We start from the raw sequence: 13,200 nt of genomic DNA, 5'->3' as shown, positions 1-13,200 counted from the left end.
TTGAAACATTCCAGCATACATTACCTTGACTAATGGAGTGATTATGCTTTGACTGGATACCACAACTCTCTGTCAGCTACTAACAATATAATATAATATAAATGTATCCAAAATGTAAATAAATGAACTTCAGGCTATATTTGTAGCATTTTAGAAAGCTGAACTCCTTTCCTAAATGCATCAACAGAGAGTAATCTAGTTGATTAAACACATTCTCCAGGGTGGTGCATGTTTTTGTCCAATTCCTTGCTAACAAATTTATATAGGCTTATAAAATATCTCCTCCTTGCTTCCTTGTCTGTGAACTCATTGGAATTCAGGTATGTGCTCTGCTGAAACTTATGCTGTGTGCAGAAGCTGAGTGACCTCATTCCAAAGCAAGTGGCTTCTTCTGGAATTCAGATTGCTGAGTGTCGACCTGTAATTTAGTTTATCTCAAATTGTAATATCTAATATTATCCAACCAAATCAATTAAACTAGATAATTAGAAAACCTATCACACAACACTGACAAAATCATGCCAACGAATCTCAAAATGAATATTTCTGTGATTCCCTGACATTTGGTTCATGTACTGGATCATGTACACAATTAATATGTAAATTGCAGAGCATATCACTATTAATTTTTACTGAATTCATATGCTGAGCTTGACAGCTGTGGCTTATTATTAATGTTTCAATATCCCTCAAAAGCTCCTGATGCTTCATTGGTGATACCAATAGGCACATATTCTCTATGCCACTGTGAGGGGTCATAAATTGAACTGCAATTAGTATGGGTGGGAAAGAAATCCCAGATGCCTCGAATGCAGTTGCTAATAATGTGATATAATTTAGCACTGAGCTGTGAAACAAAGTGTGCAGATGAGAACCCATGCTGATTTCTACCATTATCAGACCTTGTGTAACAGATGCATTGTTCTTGACGCACCCTGAGGTATTAAAGGATTCCTAGGCTTTCATACCAAGACTGCTTAACCACATCATTAAAGGCTATCTTGCAACTGCACAATTATCTGCTTCCCAGAAATTTATTTTTCATATTTTGTACCCCATCATTCCTCCAAGGATCTCAGGAAGAGATATTTGGGTGCTTGATTGGAGAAAAAACCTCCAAGTGGTTCATGAATCATCAGTGAACTATACCCCATCTAGGACAATGATACTATTCTCACATAGGCAGTCCAGGATGGTAGGCCTACTCTTGCTTATCTACAGTTCCTAACCTAAAACAACTACTCACCAGCAACAACACGCCACATAACAGAACCCCAAATACAGGGGCCAGACCTGCAAAAAGTCCAAATGCCAACTCTGTACCTAAATCCACACTGGCAATGCTGTCACAGGGCCTGTTAACAGCAGCCACAACCATTCACCTGCCCATCTTCCAAGTTTGTAAGTGATTTCCTATATGGTAGTGCCCCTCTGCTTCCTACATCAGTTTCAGCAGAACAGCAACCTCTCTATTGATGCTGAGCTGAATAAGCTTATTGGCAAGGCAGCTACAGCAATGTAGGTATGGGAGAATGTGATGCTAACATCCAATACCAAAGCAAAGGTCTACCAGGCATGTGTTTAGCACACTGCTTTATGGAAGTGAGTTGTGGGCAACTCACAACCATCTGGAGCAACCTCTCAGCACCTTCCACATGCATTGTGTCACAAAGATTCGGTGTATCACACGGCAGGACAGAATTTTTTTAAAAAAAGATGTGCTCTCCCAAGCCCACATTCCCAGGATACACACAGTTTTCCTATAAATATTCATTGACATTTTTCAGTCACTAGATCAATTACAGTTTATTATACATCATATTGATTCAAGCAAATGACAAGTGATATAATGGATAATCTCAGTGTTCCATTTTTTAAAAAAGATGTAGTTAACTTGTAGACTGTTGCCTCACCATTCTAAAAGAACAAAGTCTTTGAAAATATTATCTGGCCCCAAAACAACAACTCAGCAAGACATGACATGCATTTAGAGGTAGACAAACAGATCTCTTTCCATTGTCTCTTTCTGCATTAGTCTATAAATATGTAAAAATCAGCTTGAAAATCTAAATATGTATTTAATATGCACATTTTAATGCAGTTTTATATGCTTTAAGAAACCCCAAACTGTGTTGCAATGGCAACTTAGAATTAGTTCAGTTTCTTAAAAAAAAGTTTCTCATTGATCATAGAAGTTTAGCATTAGAATGGACTCCAAGGGTTGTCTAGTCTTCCTGCAATGCAGGAATCACAGCTAAATAATCCCTAACAGATGGCATCCAACCTCTGTTGAAAAACCTTCATTGAAGGAAAGTTCACCACCTTCCAAGGTAGTCCTTTCCCCTGGCAAATAGCTCCTATTGCCAGAAAGTTATAATGTTTGGGTGGCATCTACTTTCTTATAATTCATTGGGCTAGTGTATTGTGCTTTGTATGGGGCTACCCTTGAAGATGGTCTAAAGCAGGGGTCAGCATCCTAAGGCCCATGGGCCACAAGCAGCCCATGGGGGTAGTTTAACCGGTCCATGGATCCCCGCCGCCTGCTAGGCCGGCTCCCGTGCACCACACTAAGCCAGTGTGGAGCAGAGTGGGGACCACCTTCCATGATGCTGGCCGGCTTCCCATTGGCTGCAGGAAGATCCTGCAGCCAATGGGAAGCTGTGCACGCCTCCTCCACGCCAGAAGGACCACTGTAAATAGCGTTTGTGTGTGTACGCATGCACTCCAGCCCACCGCAGTGTCTGCGGGACCATGACCTGGCCCAAGCCACAAAAACTTTGCCGACCCCTGGTCTAAAGGCTACACCTAAAGCATAATGTGACTACTAGGTTGCTGAGTGGGGCAGCCTGATAGGACCATGTGTCACTGAAAGTTCTGCACTGGCTGCCAGTGAGCTGTCAAACCCAGTTCAAGGTGTTAATACCAGCATACAAAGCCCTAAATGGCTAGGGATCCAAATACCTAAAGGAATAACTCTCCCAGTATCAACCACCTTGGGCCCTATGATCAGCAGGTGAGGGGATCACCACGCATCTGAACAAAACCAATAAATATGGAGTAAAATTAGGATGTTTTCATGAAATCAAACATAACAGCATCAACAAATCTTTTTAGATAATGAATATTTGTGGTTCGAGGACCCGACCCCCGCGAAGTGAAATGAAGACACAAGGACAAGTGATATAAGGTTGATGGGCTAGAAAAGGCCACAACTTTATTGATTACAGCAATGAAGAGGTATTGGCTTAGGCATTGGATCGAAACAAGTGGGTATATTCACCAGTAGGTGGAGCCTGTTGATGCTAATCCAACTATAGGCTCACCCCTGCTGTCACCGAGGGTCGTGCCATGGCCTCCCGCCAAGCAGGCATCGGACAGAATACACGACCGCCAGATTCCTTTAACGGAATACCCCTAAAAATTGAAGGCATAGGCGATGGCCACACCTAGCACTTCGACACACAACACATTATTCCAATGCCTAACCTACCCACCAATACCACAAAAGTTGTGACGATTGCTACGAGGTAGGCGAAAAAACCAAAAAGCCTAATGCCAAATGGAAAAACTCCTACCAGGCCCCCCGGGCAACCAGGGCGACCAACCTAAGGTCCATAGCAAGGCCAATGACCTAAGCCCTAACTAAAAGGGAGTGGAGGGTGGGTGACTTGCGAAGGGACGCTGATGAGGAATGAGGCCAGGGAGAGGCTGGCACTGCAGCAAAAGGCTGCTGAACACGCCCCCTCCACGGCACCTGGTTGGGTGGCCATCGGGGGGGCGTGAGTGCCAGCCAGGTGAGCTGGAGGCAGGGGGCAACGCCCCCTGCTGGGCGGTGCTCGGGCTCCCGCCCACAACCACTCCCCTCTCTTTCAGGGAGGAGAGTCTTTGTGGTTCGAGGACCCGACCCCCGCGAAGTGAAATGAAGACACAAGGACAAGTGATATAAGGTTGATGGGCTAGAAAAGGCCACAACTTTATTGATTACAGCAATGAAGAGGTATTGGCTTAGGCATTGGATCGAAACAAGTGGGTATATTCACCAGTAGGTGGAGCCTGTTGATGCTAATCCAACTATAGGCTCACCCCTGCTGTCACCGAGGGTCGTGCCATGGCCTCCCGCCAAGCAGGCATCGGACAGAATACACGACCGCCAGATTCCTTTAACGGAATACCCCTAAAAATTGAAGGCATAGGCGATGGCCACACCTAGCACTTCGACACACAACACATTATTCCAATGCCTAACCGCCACCCGAGCCAAAGGGGGGGGGGTGGCTTAGAGAAACCAAGAGGGGTGAGGTTTAAGTGCACAATGTATTCCAAGCCCCAGCAGCCTTTAAATTTTACAGTGGGCTCCCGATTTAAGTGGTACCAATGGAAGGGGTGGCAGGGTAAATTAAACCCACACTAGAAGAGTAATAATCAATAAACGGCAGGCACAAACACACGCTGCAAGCACACACACACGCACGACTTAAAATTGGAGAGGAGCCCTGGGGATCATCTAGTCCAACCCCAGCAATGCAGAAATATTTAACTGTCCCATACAGGCTCTCAAGGACAATGGAGGGGGAAAAACACATAAGCACCCTGGCCAACAAATTAAATGTAAGGCAAACCCTCTCAGTCACCCAGACCAGCCATGCAGGTGGACAGGCAAGGGCAATAGAGGGGAAAACATACAAGCATCCTGGCCAAAAATTAAAAGCACCAGGAGTGGGGGGAAATAGAAGGTTAAATGTAGGTTTTTACACGGAAAAGAGGACACAGCAAGGCCAACCTGGATGCCTGGGTTTTTAAAAGCAGTAAAGCAATGAGCGCACGCAAGCCTCTTAAAGTTAAAAGGCATGCAAGGAACCAGACCCCTCCCCCGACTCCAAACCTCATGGCTCTTCTCTGTGATGACTCTCCTAGCTGATGACTTGCGAAGGGACGCTGATGAGGAATGAGGCCAGGGAGAGGCTGGCACTGCAGCAAAAGGCTGCTGAACACGCCCCCTCCACGGCACCTGGTTGGGTGGCCATCGGGGGGGCGTGAGTGCCAGCCAGGTGAGCTGGAGGCAGGGGGCAACGCCCCCTGCTGGGCGGTGCTCGGGCTCCCGCCCACAACCACTCCCCTCTCTTTCAGGGAGGAGAGTCTCAGCCGTACAATTTTGACAAGAATTGTATATTTATTTTTTGTTTGCAGCATCCATATATCTGCTGAGGTAATTCACTGTTGCATTTGTATCCCAATCATCTTCCAAGGCGCTCAGGGAAATGTGCATAAAGTTAATTTATTTCCCTCCTCACTCGTCATGATACCATTGTAAAAAGGAAAGCAAATCTGAGAAATAGTAATTTGCTTGCCCAGGGCCACCCAGAGTGGCTGTGCAGAAATTAGAATCCAGCTGTATGAGGTCCAGTTGCAATTCTAACAATGTAGCACTACATGAATTCAGGAACTTCTGGGTTTTGTATACTTCACATTCTGAAGGTAGCGCCTTTAAACGCTTCAAGCTTAAGTAAATAATTCTCCAAAATCAGCATTATATAGCAATCCTCAGTTAAAGGAAGAAATTGTTATTTCCACCAATAGGGGTTTGCTTGGAGAAAGACTCACACAATAGACCAAATGCTGGTTTATATGCTAATTCTCATTTTTATCACTCAGTACAGCACACTTATCATAAAGTGTGTAACTTATGTAAATATTTTCAGTTTTTCTCCAGATTATTTATTCAAACAAGCAAAAGCTATTATCTGAGCCCTGAGCGTATTTTATTTTTCTCCATTATCCGTTTCCCTCAATTTCTTAGAAAGTATAAGTTTTTCTCCAGTTCTCTTTCAAAAAGTGGCTTGTTTTCTTCCTTTGAAATAAAGAGTGAAAAAGTCATTTTATATTGAATCAGCACAATCTCTCCCTTTCCTCCCCAGAACTTCAGAGAGAAGGAAATGTTTATTGCTCTTTTTTGTCTCTCCAGGAGACCCTTCAGGTTCAAACAGCTTTTTGAAAATGACCTATTGGCCATTTGATTCTCATGAAATGTCTTGACTTCTAAATTTGGAGGTTGCTGGTAACCTTAATGTCTGTGTCATGACACAGTATGCAACACTGTATCAGTAGAGGAAAACAGAGACTAATTTAAGACAAAATAAAAGAGAGACTGAGCCTAGTTTATCTGAAGAAAAAAGAAATCTGATTCAGCTGCACATAATTTGGCAAAGCTATTATATTTAAATATGGGGAAAGTATTTCAACTTTCTGCAATTTCTGTTATTGAAATTCAAGTGATAGTTGAAAAGCTGCTCCATCTTGCATTTCAGCTGGACTCTTGCATATGAGCCACCCTGTTATTGTTGAAAGGGAAGTGCAAGCTTGGCGCCAGTGTACATATCGCACAAGTCCTGTTGGGATTGATCATAGCTAAGTGGTAGAACATAGGCTTTGCATGCAAGGGCTCACATTCTCAATATCTGGTACCTCCACCAGGGTGAAAGCACTTTGCTTGAGCTGAGATCCTGGAAAGCTGCTGTCAGTTAGGGTAGACAAAACTGGACTAAATGGGCAAATTGTCCTGGTAGAAGGCAGCTTCTTGTGTTCCTGTGGAGGCCAGCTGAAACACATGCATGTTATTTTCAACCACACCATGACATAAAACTGCCCATGTGATGCAAACAATCGTGGTTACAATCCAGGCTACACCTACCATGCGTAGAAGTTACCATGTGGAATTGATTTTAACCATTATCCATGTAGCTATTATAAAGAATAGTTGCTCTGAGTTCTTGGCTTAATCATCAAGCAATTAAAAAGATACTGAAACTTCTAACCAGAAACAGCATGATAGAAGAAATGCATGTCCATCAGATTATGCCAATCAGTCATGCTCGTCATTGCTGCTAAATAAAAATATGCAAATTACCCCATGATGTATTTTTAATGCAGCCCTTTGGACTGAGCAGATGGCTTAGATTGTATGGTTTGGCTGGTTGCACCCCACTATCCCCAACCTTTCTTTCTCAGTGTTGAGCTTGTTTCACTTTCCTTTTGATTACCTTATGATGATAAATTGCCATTTTCAGAAGTAATCAGAATAAAAGGTCCACTTCGTCCAACATTCCATTTTTAACAGAAGGTAGTCAGATGCTCCTGGGAAGCTTACAAGCAGAACATGAAAACAACTGAACACCCCTGCTGTTTATCTCTGCACTTCTGTGGGAATGGGTCAGTTGGATGAATCTGGTGTTCATAAGTATATTGCTTCTGAAGGTAGCTTAACTGCTGTTGTGATCTCATTTCCCACAAGACTTTAGCATTTAGGAAACAGGCTTATTGAATCCATTCACATTATCATCTGAGGGCAGTCCTATAAACATGAGGGCTTTCACAATGAGACATTCTTATGTCTGTCCTTGTGCAGAAATAAGGTTTTATTGGAATTAAAAGGTTGGGGAGGGGGACAAATTTAAGCTTTTTCCTTTCTTTTAATAAAAGGTTTGTCAGAGAATTTTGCTGGTTTGAAATGTAGCTAAGCATCTATTATACACAAGGGGATTTAAAATGATATTTGCTAAAGGATGATGGCTTTATAATCTTGCCGGAATTGAGTTTACCTTCGGCATTAAGGCATCTCCAAATGTATTCTGTGTGAACCTTTCTTGTACTGACAGGCCAGTTTGTGCACAAGAAATATAACCAACAACTTTCACGAAGTTTTCAGAGTTTAATTTTGTTTGTTTTTTTAACCCAATATATGCTCCTGCAGAACAACTAGTATATGCTATTAGAGAAAATTGCAGCACATTCCTATGCATGTATACTGGGAAGCAAGTCCCACCATGTGCAATGGGACTCTCTCAGGTAAGGGCTTAGCCACACTTTTGCCCTGCTCTTTCCAGGTACAGGTTTTCTTAGGGAAAATGGAGCTTTAACTTATAGACCATGCCTGGAAAGAGCAGGTGAAAGGTAAGTGTGCAGAAGCCCTTAGGGTACAGCTTAAGGCTGAAATCCTATATCCACTTAGCTGGGACAAGCCCCATTGAGCCAAACAGGACTTACTTTTGCGCAGAGATCATTTGGATTGTACTGTACAACTTTGACAGTTAGTATTTGCCTGCATTGTGTTCCTTCCTGTTACCTGTAACATAGAATACTTTTTAAATAATGTGACCAGCACCTGGTTGCAAATTTTACTTGCACAAGAAAACTATGTTCTCTTGGAAAAGTGCTTATTCTGTCTGTAGACTGAAATGTTCTTGTAATTTTAAACTATTCCTCTAATGACTTTTAACTTTATTTCATATGACCTTTTAAATTCTTTTTTCAACAACACAAGTAGTAGTAGTAGTAATAATACAATCTGTCAAAGTACTGGTTATATATACAGTCACTTTGGTAATCAGGTTTAATAAAAATGATGGGAATTCTTTCCCTGGAAGCATACTTTTAAAGTGTGAAATTACATGGGAAATAAGTTAATGGCATTACTAAGAAGCCTATCCTAGTATATATTAATGGTAATTAAAATGGGGGTGGGGGGCAATTATTAACTCTCTCCATATCATTGAGAAAGTTTTAACTTTCAACCAATATTCACTCTCTTCAGGCAAGATCCAATTCAAGTAGACGAGGGGCGAGGTTGCTTCAGACAATTTTTCATTCATAGGAATGGGTCCTCATGTTATTCCATGTTGAAAGCTGTCACCTTTGAAGGACTTCATACCATGTGACCTTTATAGGGAGGAAGAGCTACGTTGACCCCTTTTAGGATTTTCCATATAGCTGCCAAATTCTGCCCTGAAGTAGATATCATTTTCCACAGAGTAAGGGCCTACTGTGAAGGTGATATTGACTGAATTGCAACTCTTCTAGAGTAGACACTGAAGAAATAGCTTTACAGAACTTTTCAGAGCTGTGTGCAGTCCAATGGATCAATTTCTATCAATTTTAAGTGAAGGACAGGAGATAGTAAAGGACTGGCTCCCTTAGTGGAAGTGAGTGAGCATTTCTTATTTAAAACATTATGGTCTTCATTTTGGAAATACAATAAAAATGCAGCTAATGGATCAAAACACTCAACAAGGTTGAAACAGCTACATCTATTGCCATATCTTGATACTGTGGTACAAAGTATAGTGTCTAAGTTTCTGCAGCCATCAATTATGCATTCTCCTGTTTCAGTTATGTCTTATGTCAAAATCTCATAATGCTCTTTTATGTCACATCAGTTTCAATGAAAGTGGGTTGATCATATAGCTGTCTTCCACTGAAACTAAGAGAGGTGTTAAAGTGTCTTAATTTGAATACATTGCATCATATATAGAGAGAGAGGGAGGGAGGGAGGGAGGGAGGGAGGGAGGGAGAGATATTATTGGTTGGTCCTTAATTGTGTATTTGAAAGGGAGGGAAAGGTATAAGAGTTTCAACAGTGTTAAAATAGTTTATGCCTTATTGCATTCTTCAGTGAAAATATGTTTGCTAGCCATACTTACCATACACAATCTCACAAAGTGTCTGACTTTCTTATTGTGTAAAATGCAAATGTTATATTGAATATCTGTCTAATATTGTCACTGGGCATTCTCCACAGATGTGAACGAATGTGAAGCTGAACCCTGCAAGAATGGTGGCATTTGTACAGATCTGGTAGCTAACTATTCATGTGAGTGTCCTGGCGAATTTATGGGAAGGAACTGCCAACACAGTAAGTACAAATTACTATGTATGAATTTAAACTCCAGTCTTTCTGTTGTAAAGTATTTAAATGAAGATGGTTTAAAAATGGCTGTGGCGTGTCTTCCAGTCAGAGCTTTGCTTGATGCCTATCTTCTGTAATGCTTCGTTCAAAGCTGCTCTCATCCCAAATCTCTTGCCATTATGCAACTAAGCCAGGCTAGCATCAAGGGATTTTCTCCATGCCATTCTTTATTGCTTCCTGTTTACTCTGTCTTCCATTTCCACTCTTTCTGAGTTCCATTTTAAGAAGAGACTTTTTATAATCAATTCCAGAAACAGAGCTTTCTGTGAGATTTGCTTTCAGTGTATTTGTCCCTTCGTTGCATTATCCCGTTTTGAGTTCATTGCTGATGAAAAGAAGGCAAAAATATTGGTTTATTAAATGATTCCCAAAATGTCTTTCAGGGCACATAAGATCTCTCAATGTGGAGTACAATGGAATAATTATGAATGATAATAATAACACAGTAATATAAGCATGCAATTAAAACTATGTTACACTTCCTTAAAACCAAGCAGTTAATTAAAGTTCTTTAAATTCCTCTTCTATACATTTTCCTGGGGGACAAAATTCCATAGGTGTGGAGTGACCAATGAAAAGATAAAAATCACATAATAAATGAGTGTTCTGATAGAATGCAAAAGCAAAAAAAACCAAAACAAAACAGAAAAGCCTTGAATAAAATGTGTACGATTACATCAAGGTGCATGGGTTTGTTTGTTTGTGGTTTTAACAGTATTGGGTGGTGGTTTATTTATTTATTCATTCATTTGCAATGGGTTTGATTCAGAAATATACATGTTTAATAGGGCTGATGAAAGGTGTTCCTCTATGGTTCCAGGGACCCTGATGAATGAAGTGGCTATGGCATGTGGGACTGAGGAAGGAAGTCAGGTAGAGACAAGCTCCACCTGTGGGAATGCCACTCATGCATGTTGCCTCCACCTAATTTTCAGGGACTAGCCCTTCCCTCTCCACCCAGCTCACTGAGCCTTTGGGGGAAGCTGCAGGGGCTGCCAGGGTGAAGAAGGCTGTTCCTGCATTTGCAGCACAGAAAATTTGGGAATTGAAAATGGAACTGCAGAATTAAATTGCAAGTTTCCCTTGGTTTCACTTCAGAAAGAAGACTGGAACTCCAAAATACATAGGGGGAGATATAGTATTTGAGAAGCATCTCTAAATGAGACCCATAATGAAGGTGTAAGCATTACAGGTGAAAGAAAATGCTGAGGCTTTGCTCTTCATTCAGTATAATTGGAAAGAGACAACTCCACAAATGGTTGGCTCAGTTTTGTTGGTCTCGGATTCATGTCTAATTCATGATACCTTCTATCCACCACTTATATGGGCAACTGTGAAGCCATAGCTTGCATCACAATGCAGGCTGCATATACGCTGCCATTTAATCTTCATCCAGCAAACTCCAACACCTGGTTGGGGAAGCACTGTACACAATCAATACCTATTCTGTCATTTCTTCTGAAATACTGTGTTTTGATGCATTTTCCTTCTATTGAGTTAAAGAACAACCTAGCTATTTTAAACTGGTAATGGGTACACAGCCTTAGTCATGATCTCAATTCAATGAGATCTCAATTTAATGCCCAAAGGTCATATGGGAAAGTTCCTCCCCATTTCTAAACAGCAGGGAAGGTGTTTGTGCATTGTTACTATTCTTCTTTATTGCTAATACTTAACTCGATACCCTGTATAGTAAAGATAGATTTTACCTATTTACCCATTTACTTTTCCAAATGGAAGGGCTTCTTCTATCCATGAAAGACTTTTGAACCAGTTGTGGAAAGGAGGAGATGATTTCAAGCAATTCAACCTTTCCTTTGCAGTTGCCCCACAGTTCTTGGGGGTCTCTTAACCCTTCCAAAATTGGGAAACTCCTCTGGAGCCCCCTCCAGAGGGGGAGGGGAGTTGGCAGATTTGCCTCCTTTGTTTCTGTTGGCAGGAGCAAAGTTCTGGATTCAAGCCAAGCTTTATAATGCAGTGCAAAATCTTTCATGGGAATCACTTCCATTTTCAGGCTACATTTAACTACCCTTCACTCTTAAGATATGTTATGGTGTGCAAATTCTATGCTGGACAGGTTGTTTAATAAACTGTAGAATACTGAAAGACCCCCGTTTAGGGAGCCAACCACATATCTCCCAAGCACTTTGGCACCATTTCCCTAATTTTTAACATTCATTTGTGAGCTATAAACATAAATTGGTGTTGCAGAGTTCCTATTAAAATGTGATGTCCTAATCATAGCACAACATTCTTCCTACAAAATATAGTGAGGTCTCCCACTTTCTTCACAAGGGTTTACCATGTCATAACACCTAATTATGCATTGTAATTACAACTCCTAATTGTATCATTGCATATATTTACAATAATTATATAATTGAAATCTGTCATGCCAATTATGCAAATCGATGAGTACTGATTACATCTACCTCAGTTAAACCATGATTTTCTGACTATAGTCTTAGAATCCTTAAAATACTGCCACTGAGAATTGTAAAAGATATATATATAAAATACAAACATTCAATTTAGGTTTTGGTCATGATGGATTTTTGTTTGTTTGTTTTTCTTTGTTTTTCTTTATTTTGCTTTGAAGTTAAGTTTGAACATCTTCAATCCAGGATATTTTTGAACTTCCCTGGAGAGACTTTTCACAGCTTGATTGTAGCTCACTTCCTACTGTTCATTAATTCCAACTGATAACTGTCAGCTACGTTACCTCTCTAGAGTTTGGCCTATTTTTATTGATTTATTTATTTGTTACTTTTTTGTTTTTTATGGCTGGCATTCATATTAAAACTTCACTGAAACCTGTGTGTGTGTGTGTGTGTGTGTGTGTGTGTGCGTAAGCAGCTATACCAACAATGGTATCTAATGTTGTCCATTTGCTGAGAAGGTGCCTGTCAACAGAATGGGCCCTAAGTCAGATCACTGGTCCTTCTAGCTCAGTATTGTCCACACTAGCCGGCATCAGCTTTCCAGGCTTTCAGGCATGGGTCTTTCTCAGCCCTACCTGGAGAAGTCAGGGATTGAACCTGGGACCTTTGGCATGCAAGGTAGATGATCTACCACTGAGCTATGGCCCTCTGCAGCTTTGCTCCCTAAATCTTTTCTGCAAGGTTGGGGAGCCTCTGGAGGATGTTTAGGTGGGTGCAGGGGGTTAATGGGGAATCACTTGAATAGAGTATAAGTGTTGCATGAAGTCCAACTAAGTACTGCAACACAACTATTTAAGTGAGCAAGCTTTATTGTGGCCCCGGGAGCAGGAGACCCAGGGCTGGCAGGGCCCGTACCATGGGAAAATACAATAAACACACAGGACAAACATCTTGGGTTCAAATAGGCCACAACCTTATGGATTACAGATGTAAGTAGATTTTGGCATTGGCACTGGGTATGTATCCTGAATCAACCAATCCAATGGCTGCTTAATTATTTTGCAGGGTTGATTCTGTGTT

The 13,200-nt window shown here is 41.3% G+C and overlaps 1 protein-coding gene across 1 annotated transcript in view; it reads left to right on the top strand.

The window, feature by feature from the left end:
- The window catches only part of EDIL3 (EGF like repeats and discoidin domains 3), a 226,636-nt gene that overhangs the window by 130,359 nt on the left and 83,077 nt on the right, over positions 1-13,200 (top strand). The window contains exon 5 of the mRNA XM_083576965.1: positions 9,572-9,685. Within this exon, the coding sequence (XP_083433091.1) occupies positions 9,572-9,685 (114 nt within the window). The remainder of the gene's footprint in view (positions 1-9,571; positions 9,686-13,200) is intronic.

Source organism: Podarcis filfolensis, assembly GCF_964270895.1.
Source record: "Podarcis filfolensis genome assembly, chromosome: 11".
NCBI classification, from domain to species: domain Eukaryota; kingdom Metazoa; phylum Chordata; class Lepidosauria; order Squamata; family Lacertidae; genus Podarcis; species Podarcis filfolensis.
This window is presented reverse-complemented; position numbering and strand designations above follow the sequence as displayed.